Source organism: Leuciscus leuciscus (assembly GCF_965113295.1).
Source record: "Leuciscus leuciscus genome assembly, chromosome: 11".
Taxonomy (NCBI): Eukaryota; Metazoa; Chordata; class Actinopteri; order Cypriniformes; family Leuciscidae; genus Leuciscus; species Leuciscus leuciscus.
The window spans coordinates 9,203,385-9,220,711 of record NC_138735.1 but is presented as its reverse complement, the minus strand read 5'-3'; the positions used below and the strand labels follow the sequence as shown (position 1 = coordinate 9,220,711).

General features: G+C 37.4%; 1 protein-coding gene and 1 long non-coding RNA gene across 4 annotated transcripts in view; one reads left to right on the top strand and one right to left on the bottom strand.

Annotated features, from left to right (window-relative positions):
- The window catches only part of LOC309509977, a 961,882-nt gene that overhangs the window by 852,381 nt on the left and 92,174 nt on the right, over positions 1-17,327 (bottom strand). The window lies entirely within an intron of this gene.
- myo3a (myosin IIIA) overlaps positions 1-17,327 on the top strand; it is a 113,159-nt gene that overhangs the window by 42,883 nt on the left and 52,949 nt on the right. For all 3 annotated transcript variants that reach the window (XM_082184963.1, XM_082184964.1, XM_082184962.1), the window contains 2 exons: positions 9,431-9,535; positions 9,640-9,739. In XM_082184963.1, coding sequence (XP_082041089.1) covers positions 9,431-9,535; positions 9,640-9,739 — 205 coding nt within the window. The remainder of the gene's footprint in view (positions 1-9,430; positions 9,536-9,639; positions 9,740-17,327) is intronic.

The following is a 17,327-nucleotide window of genomic DNA, read 5'->3' as shown; positions in this document are numbered from 1 at the left end:
CGCCTGCTCTTAAAAGGAATGTGAGGTGACACTCTGATTGGTTTATTTCACGTTACGCCCAAACCACATGAGTAATGAAGCTACTTCAGACCAACCCATTTTAGATAATGCGTTGGGATCTGCCCACAAAGTTACTTGCGTTTCACGTTTGATACTTGCATTTCAGATCGTTAAAATAGGGCCCTATATATTTTACTACCAAATTATATGTAATAAATAATTAATTTAATTCGTGGAATGTTTTCCTTGACATCTCGCGATTTCGGGGCATGTGAGTTCCCGAACATAATGCATGATTATGATTAAGCGGTATTCGAGATAGTGTGGGTTTAGTGTGCATTAAGGGCACATGGGACAGCCTTGCTCACTTACCTCCTGTCACGGCCAAGACCTCAAGTGTGGGTATTTGGACAGGGCATTAGCTAGTTAGTAACCTTCTGAGACAGTTTTTGTATAGAAATAAAAATGTGGATATGCCTGTTCATACCGTAGTATAAAGTTGTTTTAGTGCCCCATCAAAATTTTGTTTTAAATAAATAACATAATTTTAAATGCTAAAACAATAAATGTAATGTTTAAAATAATGAAAAATACTCAGAAAGCACAGAGAAAGCTCTAGTATTACTTGGTTTGACATTTAGAAATTCTTACTGTTTGAGGCCACTGTTCAAAAAATATCATGTTTATAAAGTGCTTAGATATTTCTGCATAGCCGTATCGAAATTCTATTTTTGATGGAAATGTAAAAGCATGGCACATTTCACTTTCCCTGAAGAAACCACATTTTATCAATATGGATGTAACACAGTTACCAGAAAAGCAGTTTTCTTCTTTTGCAAGGCTTTAAGCAAGTTCCTCCATCTGTATTTAGAGGGAATGATATTTTTTTATATTCTTTTTTCTTTTTTCTGTGTTTCCCTAAAGAGCTTTGCATTTCTGTATGCAAACTCCTGCATGCAAAATCCACAGTCAGCAATCCAAATGTGGAAGTTAATCCCCTGACTGGAATCATAGTCGAGTATTGAAGCGTTCAGCAGCAGCCGAGATGTTAAATTGCCATGGTTACAGTCGTCCCCCTCTGAACTGTAATTTTCTGTATTTCAGTATGATCTGGGAAGAAGTGAGTGACCCCTGATTACAGAGAGGACTTGCACAAATTGCGTCCTCCACTTTGCTGGCTGCTCATCAGGGCTGGTGCTTGTTCTGCCTTTCCTTTGTGTTGTGGCTTCTAATTATGGGTATAGAGGGGGCTGCTTTCATCTGTACTCATTGGTTTCTCATCGTATAAGGGGCCGACTCCGCTCCGTCATATTAAAACTTCAAAGATATCAGAAGTGATCTCTATTCAGGTTTGTTCAAGTTGGCTTGTCGGTTCCAGCTGGTGGTTAATGGCTGGGAAAGGACTAATGACAGCGGTTCATTGTTGTAGTTTCACATGAAGCAGTATGTCTCTGTGCCACTGTTATTGTAGGATTTCATTTATTTCATTTTAAAATGCATGGCCTTTTTTGTAGATATGCAGTTTGTAAAAGCTTTCTTGATGAAGTGAATTTATTGACTGGATTTTTAGAAACTGGAGAATATCAATATAAAATGGTGCTTGCATCGTTGCTTAAAAAAGTTATTTGCAAACACCTGCAATATGATTCTATAGATTTATATTATGCAGTATGGTGAACATGAAATAGCAATGAGCAACATTTATAGGAAAAGTTATCAGTTACATTTTATTTTTATTTAATAGTTTTATTCAGCAAGGACACACTGAATGTATCAAAAGTGACAAAGACTTTTTCATTATTACAAAAACATTATTTTGAATAAATGCTGTTCTTTTCAACTTTCTATTTGTAAAAAAATAGAGAAAAAAGTGCAATGGTTTCCACAAAAATATTAAGCAGCACAACTGTTTTCAGCAAATCAGCATATTATAATGATTTCTGAAGGATCATGTGACACTGAATACTTCTTTCAAAAGCATTCAAAATCATTATTGACCTTAAACTTGTGACCAATATGTTTATGTGGGTTTACTTTGGATATGAGGTGAATTATTAATTTGTGTGTTTCAGTTATTTTCAGTGAAAGCAACCCACTTAGGCTATATGAGGGTTTATTTATGAAGTGGTTTGAAGTTTAGCTATATATAAATATCAGTATGCCTCATCCAGACAAACTCACATTTATACATCTCTTTTACCCTCGGACACAATGCTTAGGTGTTGTATGTGGTAGCCAGGGTGTTGTAATGCAATGTTCTGAGTATTTTTATGTTGAAATGCTACTACAGGTCATTTTTATTACAACATTAACACATTGTACTTAAACCACCAGTTCAAATGGTGCAATGCTGTTTAATTTCACTCATTCCCTTAATATAGTTAAAGTGGTGGCTGTGGTTTTTGGCCTTGATTCTTGTATATGATGGCTGGTTCTTTGGCAGACCCTTTGAAACAAAGCCCTTTTCGAACTATGTCTTATGTGTCTTGTGCCCGTCATTAATTCACAATGCCATTGTTTGTTAGGGCTTTTTCATTAAACGCTGAGAGAAAGCAGACACCTAGCTCATTATTTGAGTGTAAATGATAAGGTCGTTCAGACAAAAGAGGTGTTTTTTTTTTCTTAAAAGGTGTGAGGGCCACACACACACTATAGCTCAGAGAAAGCTACTGATTTGATCATTTGCAGCACTTGACGAAAAATTCTGTTAAGATAAAATATATTTAAGGTCAGAAGCTCCGGGTGTCTTACTAGCAAGTAACTAATAAACTGTTTTGAGAACTTGAGAGTGGATACCTGCAAATCAAAGGTTTAGCTTGATTTTTTTTTAAACCCATGTTGAGACTTTGAAAGGCATTAGCCATGCTGGCAGTGGGAGGATGGCAGAATTAGTCTCGAGTCTTTTCATCCGTAGCCTATGTGAGGAATTATGTTGATGACTCGTCAGTAGATGACATTAATAGCATGTTCACCACAGCCTGAGGTAATCCAGAGTGATATGGTCTAAAAATAAAATAATATCAGGAAGAAATTAAAACAAAAAGGACTGATGATTTTGTAATGTCATTCCAAACCCATATGGCTTTCTTTCTTATGTGGAGCACGAAAAGAGATGAATGTTCATGCTCATGTTTTCCAAACAATTAAAGTGAATGGGAGCTCAAAAAATAACCATAAAAAATAGTCCATACAACTCATGCACTAAATTCCCAGTCTTCTGAACCATAGCTTTATGTAAAGAATGGACTCAAATTGAGCAGCAAGAAGGTCCCGGACAACACTACGCTATAGCGTATATACCATAGACTGTAAAAAAAAAAAAAATAGACGTTGTGTCTGTGACGTCACCTGTAGGTTTCTGAAGAGTATTTTTGAGTAGGAGCCGGCCGGCGCCATCTTTAGTGAAACACATTGGGTCACGTTATTTAAAGGTGGTGAAAAACACTGAGGAGGGCAACCCGCACCATACATGACTAAAACACTTTTTATTGAAATCTATTATGAGTTCAGTCTTCATCTCCATTTGAGTATACACCTTTCAGATGACTCTTCACAAAAACACAACTTATTTCTTAAAGTGCCCTTTATGCTTTTTCATATATTACCTTTCATGTAGTGTATAGTATAGCTGTTTATGGATGTAAAAAGTTTGCAAAGTTTTAAAGATCAACATATACAACAAATAATGTGATTCTCTCCTTTAAGAAAGAATCAATTTTGAACTGCCCTTAGCAATTCCAGTCTCACTTCCTGTTACAAACCTACACAACCATGTTACAAATTTCCATAATGCCAGCCTATGGTCTTCATTGGCTGCCTGCGAACAACGTCTATTTTGACTCGCCCTCAAACACTGTAGTTGTAGCTGAAGCCTGGAAGAGTTTGGTTTGTGTCGAGAAGATCCTGTTTTCAGCATTACAAATCCACTTTACGTGCACTTCCAAAGGATGAGGACTCGTGTTGGAATTGATACGGGGGAAAAAACGGATGCCATTGTTACTGTTTGTATCACTTTGAGTACAAGCACTGAGAAAGTCTCAGCTGAAATTCTGATTTGGAAATTGCAGTTTCTTTCCCGTCATGCGCTGTAAGTGGTAGACCAATCACAACAGACTGAGCCGCCTGACCAATCAGAGCAGAGTTGGCTCGCGGAAAGGAGGGGTTTAGACTTAGGGCCCTATCATACACCTGGCGCAATGCAGAGCCAGGCGCGATGCAAGTGTTTTTTTGCTATTTTTTTGCTAGACTGTGCCATTGACCAACTGAAACCTGGTCCAATGGCGCAATATTTGTTTGTTATTTAAAGAGTGCGTTAGTAATATGCGCCTATAAGTGGGTCCACAATGCGCGTACACTCTGCTTATTACACACAGGGATGCGCAGCAGTGCACAAACATGCCAAGTATTAAAAATAAAGGATTACAATGTAAAAGATGAATATTGTGCACATAAAGGGGCTGTTTACACCTGGCCACTTCATGCGTTTTCCCAGATCGGATAGCTATCTGATTTATCAAAACGATTCCATTTACACCTGGTCACATAAATGTGTTTTTGCGAAACGGATTTAAATCCGATCTTCAATTTCCGCGCTATTTGCAGATTTAATGGAGTGCACGTCATGAAAGCAACAGATATGAGCTGCATTTTATTGATCATCAGCTAAAATGTCAAAATCAAAGACCGCAATAAGAGAGAGCAGCAACAGCCCTGGTAAGATCATTTCGTTTCTTTACTTTTAATGATGACGATTGTGTGTTAAGTGTCTGCGACTTACTTTCACTTTGATTTGCGATAGTTTGCACGTTGGCTTAATGAATAGATGCTCAGCTTCTCATCTGAGGTGATGCGTGTTCCAGTAGCGTCGTCATATCTGGCTACATATAGCCTATAACACGCTCTCACACGTAAATTTTTTTTTGCCTTTTTGGGAGGAGTACAATTTACATATGTGGTTTCAACAACCAGATGCATTTACACTTGTCCAGTTTTGTCTGGAATGCGGCCCAAACCACCTCCTGAAGTGGTTTGAGCGATCGGATTCAAATCCGTCTCGAATGCGTTTCGGAGGGTATTTACACCTGGTCTTTTCACAATCGAATAGCTATCCGATCTGAGAAAACGCATGAAGTGGCCAGGTGTAAACAGCCCCAAAGATATGGTAGAATCAGGCTTTTCCCATAAATGGTCTGCTTGCGCACTTTAACCTCGCGCACGAGCAGATCCGTTTCCTCACTAGAGAAGCGTTCGGTTTTTCCACTTGCAAATTCCGTCTTGTAAATAGCGAATCCGCCATGGTGCGAGCGCAACTGACTTTTAAAGGAAATGGGGGATGCGACTCTGATTGGTTTATTGCACGTTACGCCCAAAACACACCCATTACTCATTAAGAGAATAGGGACAACCCTTTTAGACCATGCGCTGGGAACGCTGACCATTTTTCCCGTCGTTAAACTAGCAAAAGTGGATTCAGACACGCACCTGCGCCGTGCGTTTTAGACCATGCGCTTAGATCGTTTTCCCTATAGGAAATATCAGTATGAACATTCTAATCAACAACTGACTGAGATTTGCAGTATAACTTTCACAACTTTACTGAATAAACCTGAACCTAAACCTGAAACCTTGACGTTAATGTTGCAGTACTTGAAGGAAGTGTTTAGTAAAATATTCAAGTTGCTCTCTGTCAGATAAATGTCTAACTCTCTCTGTCTGTCTGTGTCAGAGTGAAATTTAATGATGGCAGATGATCTCTGGCTGAGGTGGCCATGATGTAATAAGGTCAGCTTTGCTCTTTAGTCTTCATGGCACTGTACTTGTTCAACGGTAAGAACTGAGATTCAGAAGAACTTTGGTTGATTTATCGCAGGGATTTCAGTGCTGGCATTATTGTTTCTTCTACATCTACAGTTGTGAACATTGTTAATGATTGTTTTACATGTAATACATTATTTATTAGCTGGTCAAAATAGTACAAAGAAGACTAGGAGTGTGTATTAAAAAATTAAGTAAATGTCAGTTTTCCATATTGACTTTAAAGATCCTTTAAGGGTTTCTTGTACTGAACAATCTGATTACCAATTACGTTCAGTCACTGTATCAGCAACTCAACTGAAGCACATCTGCTAGCTCCTCTGTGGTCGACACTGAAGTGTTTACTGTAGCTATAAATGAAACGGGCCGCTTCCTGCAGTTAGCTCAATTAACTTTGGTAAATGGTAGTGAAACATGAAGGTGTGCTACAGTACCAAAGTCCCCCGTGGCACAGTAATAATGAGATTTCAAAATGGGCCCTAAAGCTGTGGGAATTTTTCACTTCACATCCACTAACATACCTTGTTGTTCAAGTGTCCACATTTCACCTTTACTGCTCAACCCAATGACAAATGACCCTTTCAGCCCACCACTTATCAAGCTTGGACGTCCAGAACAAGTTAAACTGAATGCTATGCTGCCCTTTTTGAGAGGGGTTATGGAAGAAAAAGGACAGGAAACACAGATAAACAATATTTCGTAGTTTCTAAATTTATTGTAACCATGCATGGTTTCCTGTGAAGGGGAAACGAGACACTGTGTCATGAAGTTGACGCTATGGGCACAGCGTGACACATCTCCTAAACTTTGACTTTTTTTTTCTTTTTTTTCACTCTTAATGTCCTTGCACACCGAGTCCAAAATTTTCATATTCGTCATTCGGTGGCTCTGAATTGTCAAAACACCTCTCAAAATGCTCACTACAGATACGAAAAACGCAGAAAATCAAATCCGATCCAAATTTATTTATGACGGATGAAAGTTTCGGAGACAGTGTGTAAATGTGATTGACACAACGTGAGGGCGTATTTATTTTGTCCGAAAATTTCGGACGAGAATTTCGGACTCAGTGTGCTAGAACCTTTAGCCACTAATACAGAGATCACACACAGACCAACAAACGGCTTCCTGAAGACAAAGAAGCTGATGATGTTTTATCTAGACACACTTTAGTACTCTACTCGTGCCTGTAATGCCACCTGACTGTTGTAGCCAATCAAAATAGGCATGTAACACACATGCTTCAGACAACTGTTCTGCAATTTTCACAAAAATGTCATGGCCCCCAGAAAATGTTGTTTTATGAATATCTGAACATGCAATATATCAAAAGAAAGCACAGACCATCGAGTCCATCAACACCCCCAAAGCTTCACAGTCCTATAGCTCGTCCTGGGTCGACTTTTCATTCAGTAACGTTAGGCAGTTTTGATTTATGTAGTTTAATGTTGATGATCACGTTATTTTACATGTACGCATAGAATTACATTTTGGCAAGAAAATCCCCGCAGGTCTGTACTACAGACATAAATGATGCCTCAAATTGTGCAGCTCATTGGAATTCAATTACAAAAAAATTAAATAATAATAATAATAAAATAAATTGATTCAATGGAGTTTTCCCCTGGCAGACAATAAAACTTAAAATCAAGGAGATTTGGCTCTGTTGACTTGAGTCAGTCAGTACCTAGAAACAACCCATAGCACCATATCCATAAAGGAATGTGTAAAACCTCTCAAAACTCTAGCAACACCCTGTCAACAACACTTACTTTTCAGAAAATGTAGAAATGCAGCTATTTTTGCATTTCCGTTTGGTGCCACTAGTGGCACAGAAATGAGACAATTTAGCTTTACATAATTGTCCGTTCTGCAGATGTTTGAGCTTTATGCATAATCAGGGAAATCAAGCCCCTCCACCCACTCATCTGAACTCCTTGGGATGCCTCTTGGAAATAGAAGTAAATGTATTTGAAAATGTAAATGCCCTCTCGGGACATAAAGTGCTGTGAGTCATTGATGTTCTCTTTGAAGTGTTCAGTGTTCTGCTAAAAGGCCGGATCAAGCAGAATCTTTTCAAAGGATTTGTAATTGGTTGCATTAGTAACGTTAGGGCCAATTTGCTGTTTTTCTTTATTGGTTAGACATGTTTTTTTCTTGAACTACAAGGTGCACATCACTGCCTCTGTATTTGTATTTCTTCCATCAAAATAAAAGGGAATAGATTTTGGGATATTGTGAATAAGAGTCTGTCAGAGCATTCATACAAGCATTTTGTCCCATTACAATAGCAGCGGGTCGAAGACATCCGTGTTTGCCTTTGGTCGATTTAAATGGCTCTAAATAAGAGGGTATTGTTGTTGCCTTGGCAACATGCTAGACAATTTTATGTAATTTCAAGAGGGCTTGCCTGGGAAAAAAGGACAATTTTCACCTCCGTGTCCTCTGACTGAAGGCAAACTGTTAGCACTGATCATAGCCACAGCATCAACCCAGTTAGTTTTACAGGATGTTGTTGCTACAAAAATAATGTGTTAGACTTCGTAAAGCAATGGAAATTGGCATTTTGAACATGCTTCCCTGGACTATTTAAGACCTCTCTGAACATTATTACAACAGCTGCAACCTTATTATATTTCCTACTGTTAACTTCTGCATTTCCTTGAGGAATCTATTATTTGACCCGTTCGGTCTGATTGATGAAAAGAAAAAGAAAAAAGCAGTACTTTAGTGTGATTCATTTGAATGTAATGTTTGATTTCTATAAGTGACTTTAGGCTTTTTAAAAGTAAGTGTTCTTTAGAAAGTTTGTTTCACCTTTTTAAGATATATTTATTTATTTGTTTGTTTATTTATTTATTTACAGAAACAGGTTGTATTACATGTTGCTTGTTTGCATACAAAATGTGTTTTTTATTTTTTTTTATTTACTAAACAATAACAATTGATTTGTGTATTAATTTGTTTGCAGCTGTGTAAAATGACAAAAGCATAACAAAATGACTTAACTAAACTAAAATAAAAAGTAAAATAAAAAAAGGCTAATTCCAAATATTGATAAATATTACAAAAAAATACTAAAATAACACTGATGTATATTGGATATTTTACAGAAAATATGAATATAGCCCAACCAGTGTGAGTCTTTATTTATTTATTTATTTATGTATTATCAGTCAGGACCAGTTATATATGTATCCATGTTATATATGTTATACATTACCCTATATAACAGGTTGCTTTCTATGTTTGAAAATATATATATATTTGTTACTTTAATACATTTAATTCATTCATTTTATTTTTATAGCTGCATGTGTAAAATTATCAAAGAGCACATAAAGAAATTACTAAATCTTAACTAAAATAAAATACAAAAATGAAAGTTGATTTAAAATATTAAGTACTAAAGTAATACTGTACTACAATAATACTAAAAACATGGGTGTATATTGGATAATATGTGTCATCCAGTCTGAATTAAGAATCTTTATTTATTTATTTAACCAGGAACCGGTTGTACTGTCATATATAACTGCCATATGTACTGCCATATATAACATGTTTGCATATAAATGTGTTCTTTAAATGAATGAATGTATTTATGTGTTTGCAGCTGTGTAATGGAGGGTCTGTCACAGATCTGGCTAAAGGTCTGCTGAAAAGAGGAGACCGCGTGGAGGAACCCATCATAGCCTTCATCCTACATGAAGCTATCATGGTAAAACTCAAAAACCAGCCTGGATTCCTCTATGTTTTAAAATGCACCTTTTCAGTGAGCCGTTTCACTGCTTGGCTCTGTAACATGCGCTCGTGTCTCTGAAGGGTCTCCAGCATTTACACATCAATAAGACCATCCATCGAGACGTCAAGGGCAACAACATCCTGCTCACCACAGAAGGAGGAATCAAGCTGGTGGACTTTGGTGAGGAAGTTGTTCTTTTATTGAGAAGTGGCTGCTGGCAGTGAAAGAGAAAGCCTGAATGATTGAGTGTGTGTTTGTGTGCTTGATCAACCTTGTTTCATACACGGGTCAAAGCCATTACTTGAGAGCGTTTCAATGCTAATTGAATAGCACTTATTTCTTCTCATCAAAAGCAGTGCATTTACGTGTACGCTGTTGATGGATGTCTAACACACTTGCATTAAAGTCCCTGATTGTCATCATGTCATTGGGACAGAGGATATTGTCTGCTTTCAGTTACTAATGATTTTGCTTTTAGCTTTCCTTGACCAAATGAAGCTCTCTTAGAGTGAGTTAAAATAGAGATGTATGATTTGATTGGAATCATACAGGACTCCAGGTTCCAGAACCAAATCACTGAGGGTGCTTCTGAAATTAGTGAGGGTTCTCTAGTAAAGTGCAGATGTAAGCAATGACTCCACCATGACAAGAATAACAATGTACAGTAAGACATTTACAAGATTATTTAGAAGTCATTACTTTTACAAATAGTTGGAATAGAATTTCAAAAATATTGATACAACATTTTTTATTTCTTTTTATTAATCTATTAGTCTGCATTAACATTGCTTAATGTGTATCTATTTTGACATTTTTGTCTCTTGCTATGGTTATTACTATTTCAATCATTGGAATTTTAAGAGTGAATAATGCAATTATATGTGAAACTTTCAAAACTGCAGCGTGTAATTGGCCATCGGTCCTCTTAGCAGCATGAAAAACAAAACGTTTATTCAAATTCTGAACGAATTATAGGCTATAGCATAGAAAGTGTGCAAGGCTTGTTCCCTTTATAATTGCTAAAAAGCTGTCACTCATCTCAGTTTATTGCGATCTCACAAGTTGTCTACACTGCACAATGAATCTCTTACTTACTACACTTTGTTAATGAGAGGATAAGAGAGCATGCAGACCTTAGCACTGAAAAAAACAGGCGATTCTGACTAAAATAAACACATGATTGGCCACTCTGTTCAAGAGATTGACAAACATGTCTGTGATTGGCTACATTGCTCACCGTTGCAAAAGCATGTTGTAAATCGAAACATTTGTCGTTCTTCAGAGCTCAAACACTACACACTGGAGCGTTTGTCAAATCTGTTTCGTCAATATGATATTATCAACTGAGGGTGCTGTTGCTTTCATTTGAGGGTGCTTAAAATGCATAAAAATTAATCGGTTATTCTGTATTTTCTAAAAAATTAAACTTGTTCCAAATAAAACCAGCTCTTGAATCCCAAGCAAAAATACAATAGTGAAACAGACCATTCCCGAATGCCTCTTTTCATTCTGTTGGGGAAACGTGTGGCCTTTTTTTCGAGGCTGTAAGTGAAGCATTTTTCAGAGACTCTGCATGAATAGCCATATGCGAGAGCTTATAAACCTTTAGAAAGCCATTAAAGGCTTTTCCTCTGAATAAACAGCCAATCTTAGGCTTTTGTGATGTCGCACAGACTAGCGTTTGCTATGCTCCACATATTCCCTTCACCCCCTTCACTATTAATTTCCAGCCTAAAATCCACTTTAAATGTAATCTCTTCTTGTTATTCTCTTGGCGCATTTAGCCCCTGAGAGGAGATATTTACCCCCCCCCGCCCCCTCCCAAAGCCCCCTCCTACGCGTATCAGTCCCAGAGCAGAGGCACATAAAGCCCATAATTAGTCGACTGCATCCGAGGGATGCGGGAGATAACGGGACATCCTCCTCTTTTTAGGGAGGGGTTGGGGGATGGGCATATGGATAGAGAGAGGAGAGGTTGAGTGAGTGCTGTGGAGACAGAAAGACAGAAAAGCCAGAGTGTGATAGAGTGATGAGTCATGCAAGAAAATCCAAACTGCTGTAGCAAAGTAGCTGTCAGCAGGATGAGCTTTTTATCAGAGTTTTTCAAGGACAGGGACTGAACTCGTCAGTGACATCACAGAAATTTGACCAATAGAAGTCCATCGGCATATAGTGAGTTGCAGCGTCACAGTTTACCTACTCGTACTACACCCTAAAAGTATAAACTCTTTTTGTGAGGAAAAGGTACACACTAACTAAGTGTTTAGCAGAATAGCATAGGCAAGCCTTGGGACATACTACTTACTATATACTCTATAATTGTGTCTTTAACAGATCGCTCTGTTGCTTAGTTACGTGCGTCCTGTCACCATTTAAACTGCCTTGTCAATCATTTCATTTAATTTGATTCATGTAATGCAAGTCAATGGCTACCGTCACTTTGAGAGTCAAAAACACAAAAACAAATACAGTACAATGCTAAACAAAATTGCATAAAAATAGTGCTTACACAGCAATGCTTTTACAATGAAAGCTTATATCAAGGCATTGTTAAATGTGAAACTATTTGGGCTCTGAATCAGTGGCAAAAAATTGCCAACCATGATCATATCACTGAATAGCGGTCGCTTCCTACAGTGCCCTTTAAGGGCATGCAGAGTTTGCCCAATGGCTTAAAGGTCATTATTTCTGACTTACTTTATGATGGTTGCCTCCAAAATTCAAGTAATTAGAAAGCCACTTTAAGTATTATTTTTATATGTATTTTTTCTCTAGTTTTTCTGTGTGAAAATTCCTCAGAGTTTCAACATCCTCTTTAAGCCATTTATTTCAAAATATATGGTTTTCAAATCTGCATAATTTAACATGAAGCATTTACATAAGCAGTGCATGCAGAGGGGCTGATTAGTGTTAATGCAACCACATAAATGCAAAAGGGTAATGTGGCATTAGTGCATGACTCAAAGAGATGTGTTGGAAAGGTCTATAACACTTTAAAGGCCTTATGAGAAATCTTACATTTCTTGCTTTTAGTTGAGGCCATATATGTTAGTGTACTTCTAAAGGTTGACAAAATAAACTTTTAACAGATATACTCATTTAAAGTTTGCAGCCTTTCTCTTGGACCAAAAATATTGATGGCACATTCTCCCTCGCAGTGTTTTATACAAATGATGGCACCATAAAAAATTGCACAGTCCTTCATTAGTCACTGTTTTGAGCTGTTAGTAAATAAAGCATAAAATATGTTAGCAGACAGAGGAAAATATACATTTGCAAAATGAGATTAGTATGTTTACTGCTAAAATGATTGTGTTAGAATATGCTGCTTCTTTTGAATGGCCATAAAGAGTAGATACAAAAAATATATATATTTTTTTACTTCATAATGGTGTAGTTGGCTGGAAAGGCAGGAAAGAAAGTCATGATTATAAAACCATGGAGTGGTTGATGTCATGATATAAACAAATCCAGCATGGTTTTGGTTATGGTTACTGGTTACCCAGTGTCAGGGCTGAGCCTGGTTAGTACCTGGATGGGAGACCTCCTAGGAAAACTAGGTTGCTGCTGGAAGAGGTGTTAGTCAGGCCAGTAGGGGGCGCTCACCCTGTGGTGTGTTTGGGTCCTAAAGCCCCAGTATAGTGATGGGGACACTGTACTGTCAAAAAGCACCGTCCTTCGGATGAGACTGTGGTCTTTAAAAATCCCAGGATGTCCTTCGGAAAAAGGAGTAGGGGTTTAACCCCGGCATCCTGGCCAAATGTGCACCTTGGCCTCTGTCCATCATGGCCTCCTAATTATCCCCATATACTGATTGGCTTCATCGCTCTGTCTCCTCTCCACCAATAAGCTGGTGTGTGGTGGGCGTTCTGGCGCAATATGGCTGCCGTCGCATCATCCAGGTGATGCTGCACATTGGTGGTGGTTGAGGAGATTCCCCCTTCCATGTAAAGCGCTTTGAGTACCCAGAAAAAGCTCTATATAAATGTAACAAATTATTATTATTAAATCATTCACAATTTGTGTATAATTTATTTAAGCTTAATAACCAAATTGTCTACACTGCCTTCATTTCAGACAGGGCTTGAAGGACGCTGCACTCATATGGAGTAGATCAATCACACTTTGTGCTAAGCTAGCTAACAAGACTCATAAACATAAACGACTGAATGCCATCTTTTTTATACCAATTATATCTTAAAATATGATATACAAATACATAATCTTCCATTTACCAGATTTATTTCAGATTTATTTACTTCCATTTATTATGTTGTCAGCATCTAGCTTGTTAGCCTATGTTATCAAAGGGTGAAAAAGCCTTTCAATATGGCTAATTCAGCAAAAAGGTACGAGAGGTGGGGTTATGTTTTGAATATAGTCACGTAAATTTTGCTAGGCTCATAGTCAACTATGACTATATTCATAATACAGAACATCCTTGAGGGCCTTGTTTTGTTTTTTTCACACTAATATCACTATTGTTTTGTTTCTTGTGGCTATACTATTAAACCGGTGAGTGTTTTAACGCTTACAGATGAGCAAGTGCCTCACTGTAAACCAGATTTTTATGATTTTTTTTACAGAAAAGGAGAGATAAAAGATCATTAAAGTCACAATGAGAAACAAGTAGCGACCAATTTATTTCTTCCATATTACAACATTCAAGTAAATCGAATTAAAAAAAATTATAAAAAAAAGTAGGGCGGGACTTGGTTCTATCCATCGGTTGTTTATTGAATGGAGGCGGTTTTGAATGAGAGTTTGCAGTCGATTGTGAGTAAAAGGCCGGGTTTAAAGGTAGAGCAGCCAATGTTTTTCATAAACTCTTTTTGTTATACTGTTTGAAACTCTCTTTATATACTAATATCAATCAATAATAGAAGTGGTCTAAATATATATATATATATATATATATATATATATATATATATATATTACATAAATACTTCTGTGGAAATCTCAGGACCAAAAAATGTTTGTGCAATCATTGCATTGAAGTCAACGAAAAAAAAGAACTTATTCTGCGTTCACGTGTCATGATTACCGTAATTAAGAGATGGCAACCTGTGATGTTCTACTCTGAGCTGTTCACATCCTCAGAGTTATGCATTTCCTTGGCATTGTCAACACTATCAACTGTAAAATGAATCTGCAGCATTCAGGCGGTACAAGTCAGAGCTCTCTAAGTTGTTTACATTCATTATTAATGTAAGGTTATGTGCTTTGAGACATGAGGTCATTTAACTCCTCTCGTCATGCTTTGCAGACTCTGCTGTGCGTTCATGTGTTTTGGAGGAGGCGTGGCTTTGGAGACGCTCTGAAGGGAATGTGGGATGTATTCAAATGCTATTGCTAGCCTCTCTGAAACAACCTACCCTACCTTTAAGTAGACTAAATAATTGGAGAAGTTCAGTACTAATGGAGGGAAGTAGTTTTCACCCGGAAGATCGAGTTATGACATTTTGATTAAACATTACGAGGTCAATTTGTTTTAGCAAAAATGTAACATGCATATATGAATTGTTCACAATAAAATCAATAACGTACATTTATAAAATAGCTAGGGTAAATTTTCATTTCATGTCGACTTTAATTTTTGTGGTGCAAATGAAACAAAGATTATTAAAAAAATGTCACAATTACTATAATTCAGTACATCACTTGCCGTGTCTATATAATTATTTGTGAAATTTACTAGCTAAAATATTACAAAGTAAATCCTAGAATCGCTATTTTTAACTCAATATTGTTAAGTGTTAGAACACAATATTGACCAATCAGCATTTAGGATTGTAACTATTGCAACCATGTTATAATAGACTATAAAATCTGTATAACCTATTGTGAAAACAGGATATTTGATTTAGTTACATTCTCTTTCTTCTCAAAACCACACAAACCTCTCTCGTAGCTGAGTTTATCGTCAACCTAATTTTTCCAAAAAGAGTGCATTCGTTGAGTGCTTTGCCAGAGATGTGGCTGGGGGCGATATCTGTCTCCCACTGTCAGAAACGGAGCCACGGCGAGTGGGTGGCTGTCGGACCGCGACTGTACGCAGGGGTTCCACATGCCCACGTCTCAGAGCACGCTCAGAGTCACGCAGGGCTAATGCGTTATCCGTGTGAAGGGGCTCACGCTATGCTGAGCAGATAAAGCCCCCACACTGACTCATCTGAACGAAAAAAGCTGCATTATTAGACAAAATGAGCGAGAGGACGGGGGGAATGGAGGAGGGCGCTTTGGTGGCTTTGTCATGAATATTCTAATTGGCAGTGTTATCTCTGATGATTATTAAGACCGGCCCCGGGGCCCCATGCAGATCTAATGTAGCAGAAATGGAACAGCCGCAGGAGACTGTTTAGTGGGGGGGGTGTGTGTGTTTTTGTCTGTTGTTCTTCAGTACATCTATTGTCTGCTGTCCATTTTCAGCCCACAGCATAATATATTATATGAATCCATGTTTTTGTATTTGTTTCTGGTGTTGTGGGGATTTAATATGTTCGTGGGTCTTGTGAATGCAAGGAATCCTTTTTGATACCGCCAACAATGGGATGTTTACTTAATGCTGGTGATTCATGCTATTTAAAAAGATTCTAAATGATTCATGTGTACATAGTTAATTTTAGCAGCACAAGATGTTTAATCTGCTCTAATCTAGACATTTCAGATTCTTTGTGATTAACAGATTTCAATTGAATTTGGCTAGGTTTCATGGTTCTTCACAGCATAAATCCAATTCGTAATATCTTGTTTCCCAGGGAAAATTTTCTGAAGTTTGTGCTCAAAACACATGACATAAGATTTGCATTTACTCAGTGGTTAAAGTGGGATTTGGCAGGTGGGGGAACCCTCAAATTTTGTGTTGGTGCAATAGGGTGCAACTCGCCGTGGGACAACATATTGAGTATCGTGGTATAACAATACTTTTTGGGACAAGATTGTCACTGTGGCACCAAGTATCACAATACGTATTTAATACTTATTTTAATGTTTTTATTTTGGTCCATCTACATCTACACTGATATGATGACGATACTATGTAAAAATTGCTGAACACCACGATATGGAACACAAATATATGGAAAATTTGGATTTCTCTGACCAACATATGTGCAATATAGGGCTTTTGAAGGCCAAAACAAAATTTGATAAGAAATAGCTTTAAAACTTTGTCATTGGATTATTAGCTTTAAAACTTTGTCATTAGATTATTTGTCAATACCTGCTCTCTCCTCATCTTCATCTTTCTTTTTCTCTCAGTCTCCTTCTTCCCTAATTCTTCCCCTCCTAAAGCTGAACTTTGACTGATAGTCTTTTCATTTTCGTCTGTGTCAGTGAAGAAAGTAAACAGGCTCAACTGATGTTTATATGTTTTATGAATCATTTTCTGAGACAAGTTAATTTACTCAAGGCTACCAGGAAAGCTGTAGCCTAAGTCAGTATTGCCAATAGGAATCTTCTACAAGCTTTGGAATTTGAAAACGTCTGTTTTTAAATGTTAAAAGTCATTTTAAATAATACAAATTATAGTCTACGTTTAACGCAGTTGGTGGAATTGGCAGACGTTCCCTTAAGTGTCATGCGCTGTGGAAACGCGTCAAAGCATTCTCAGGTATAAATATAATATATAATATAATAATAAATAATAAAATATATTACAAGGGAAAACAAATGTCCGGCAAATATCGAACCCAAAACTTACTTTACCGCGCTCAACCCCCGTGAGTGCAATCACGCATTAGTAGTCGCTGGCGTTCAGCGGGGA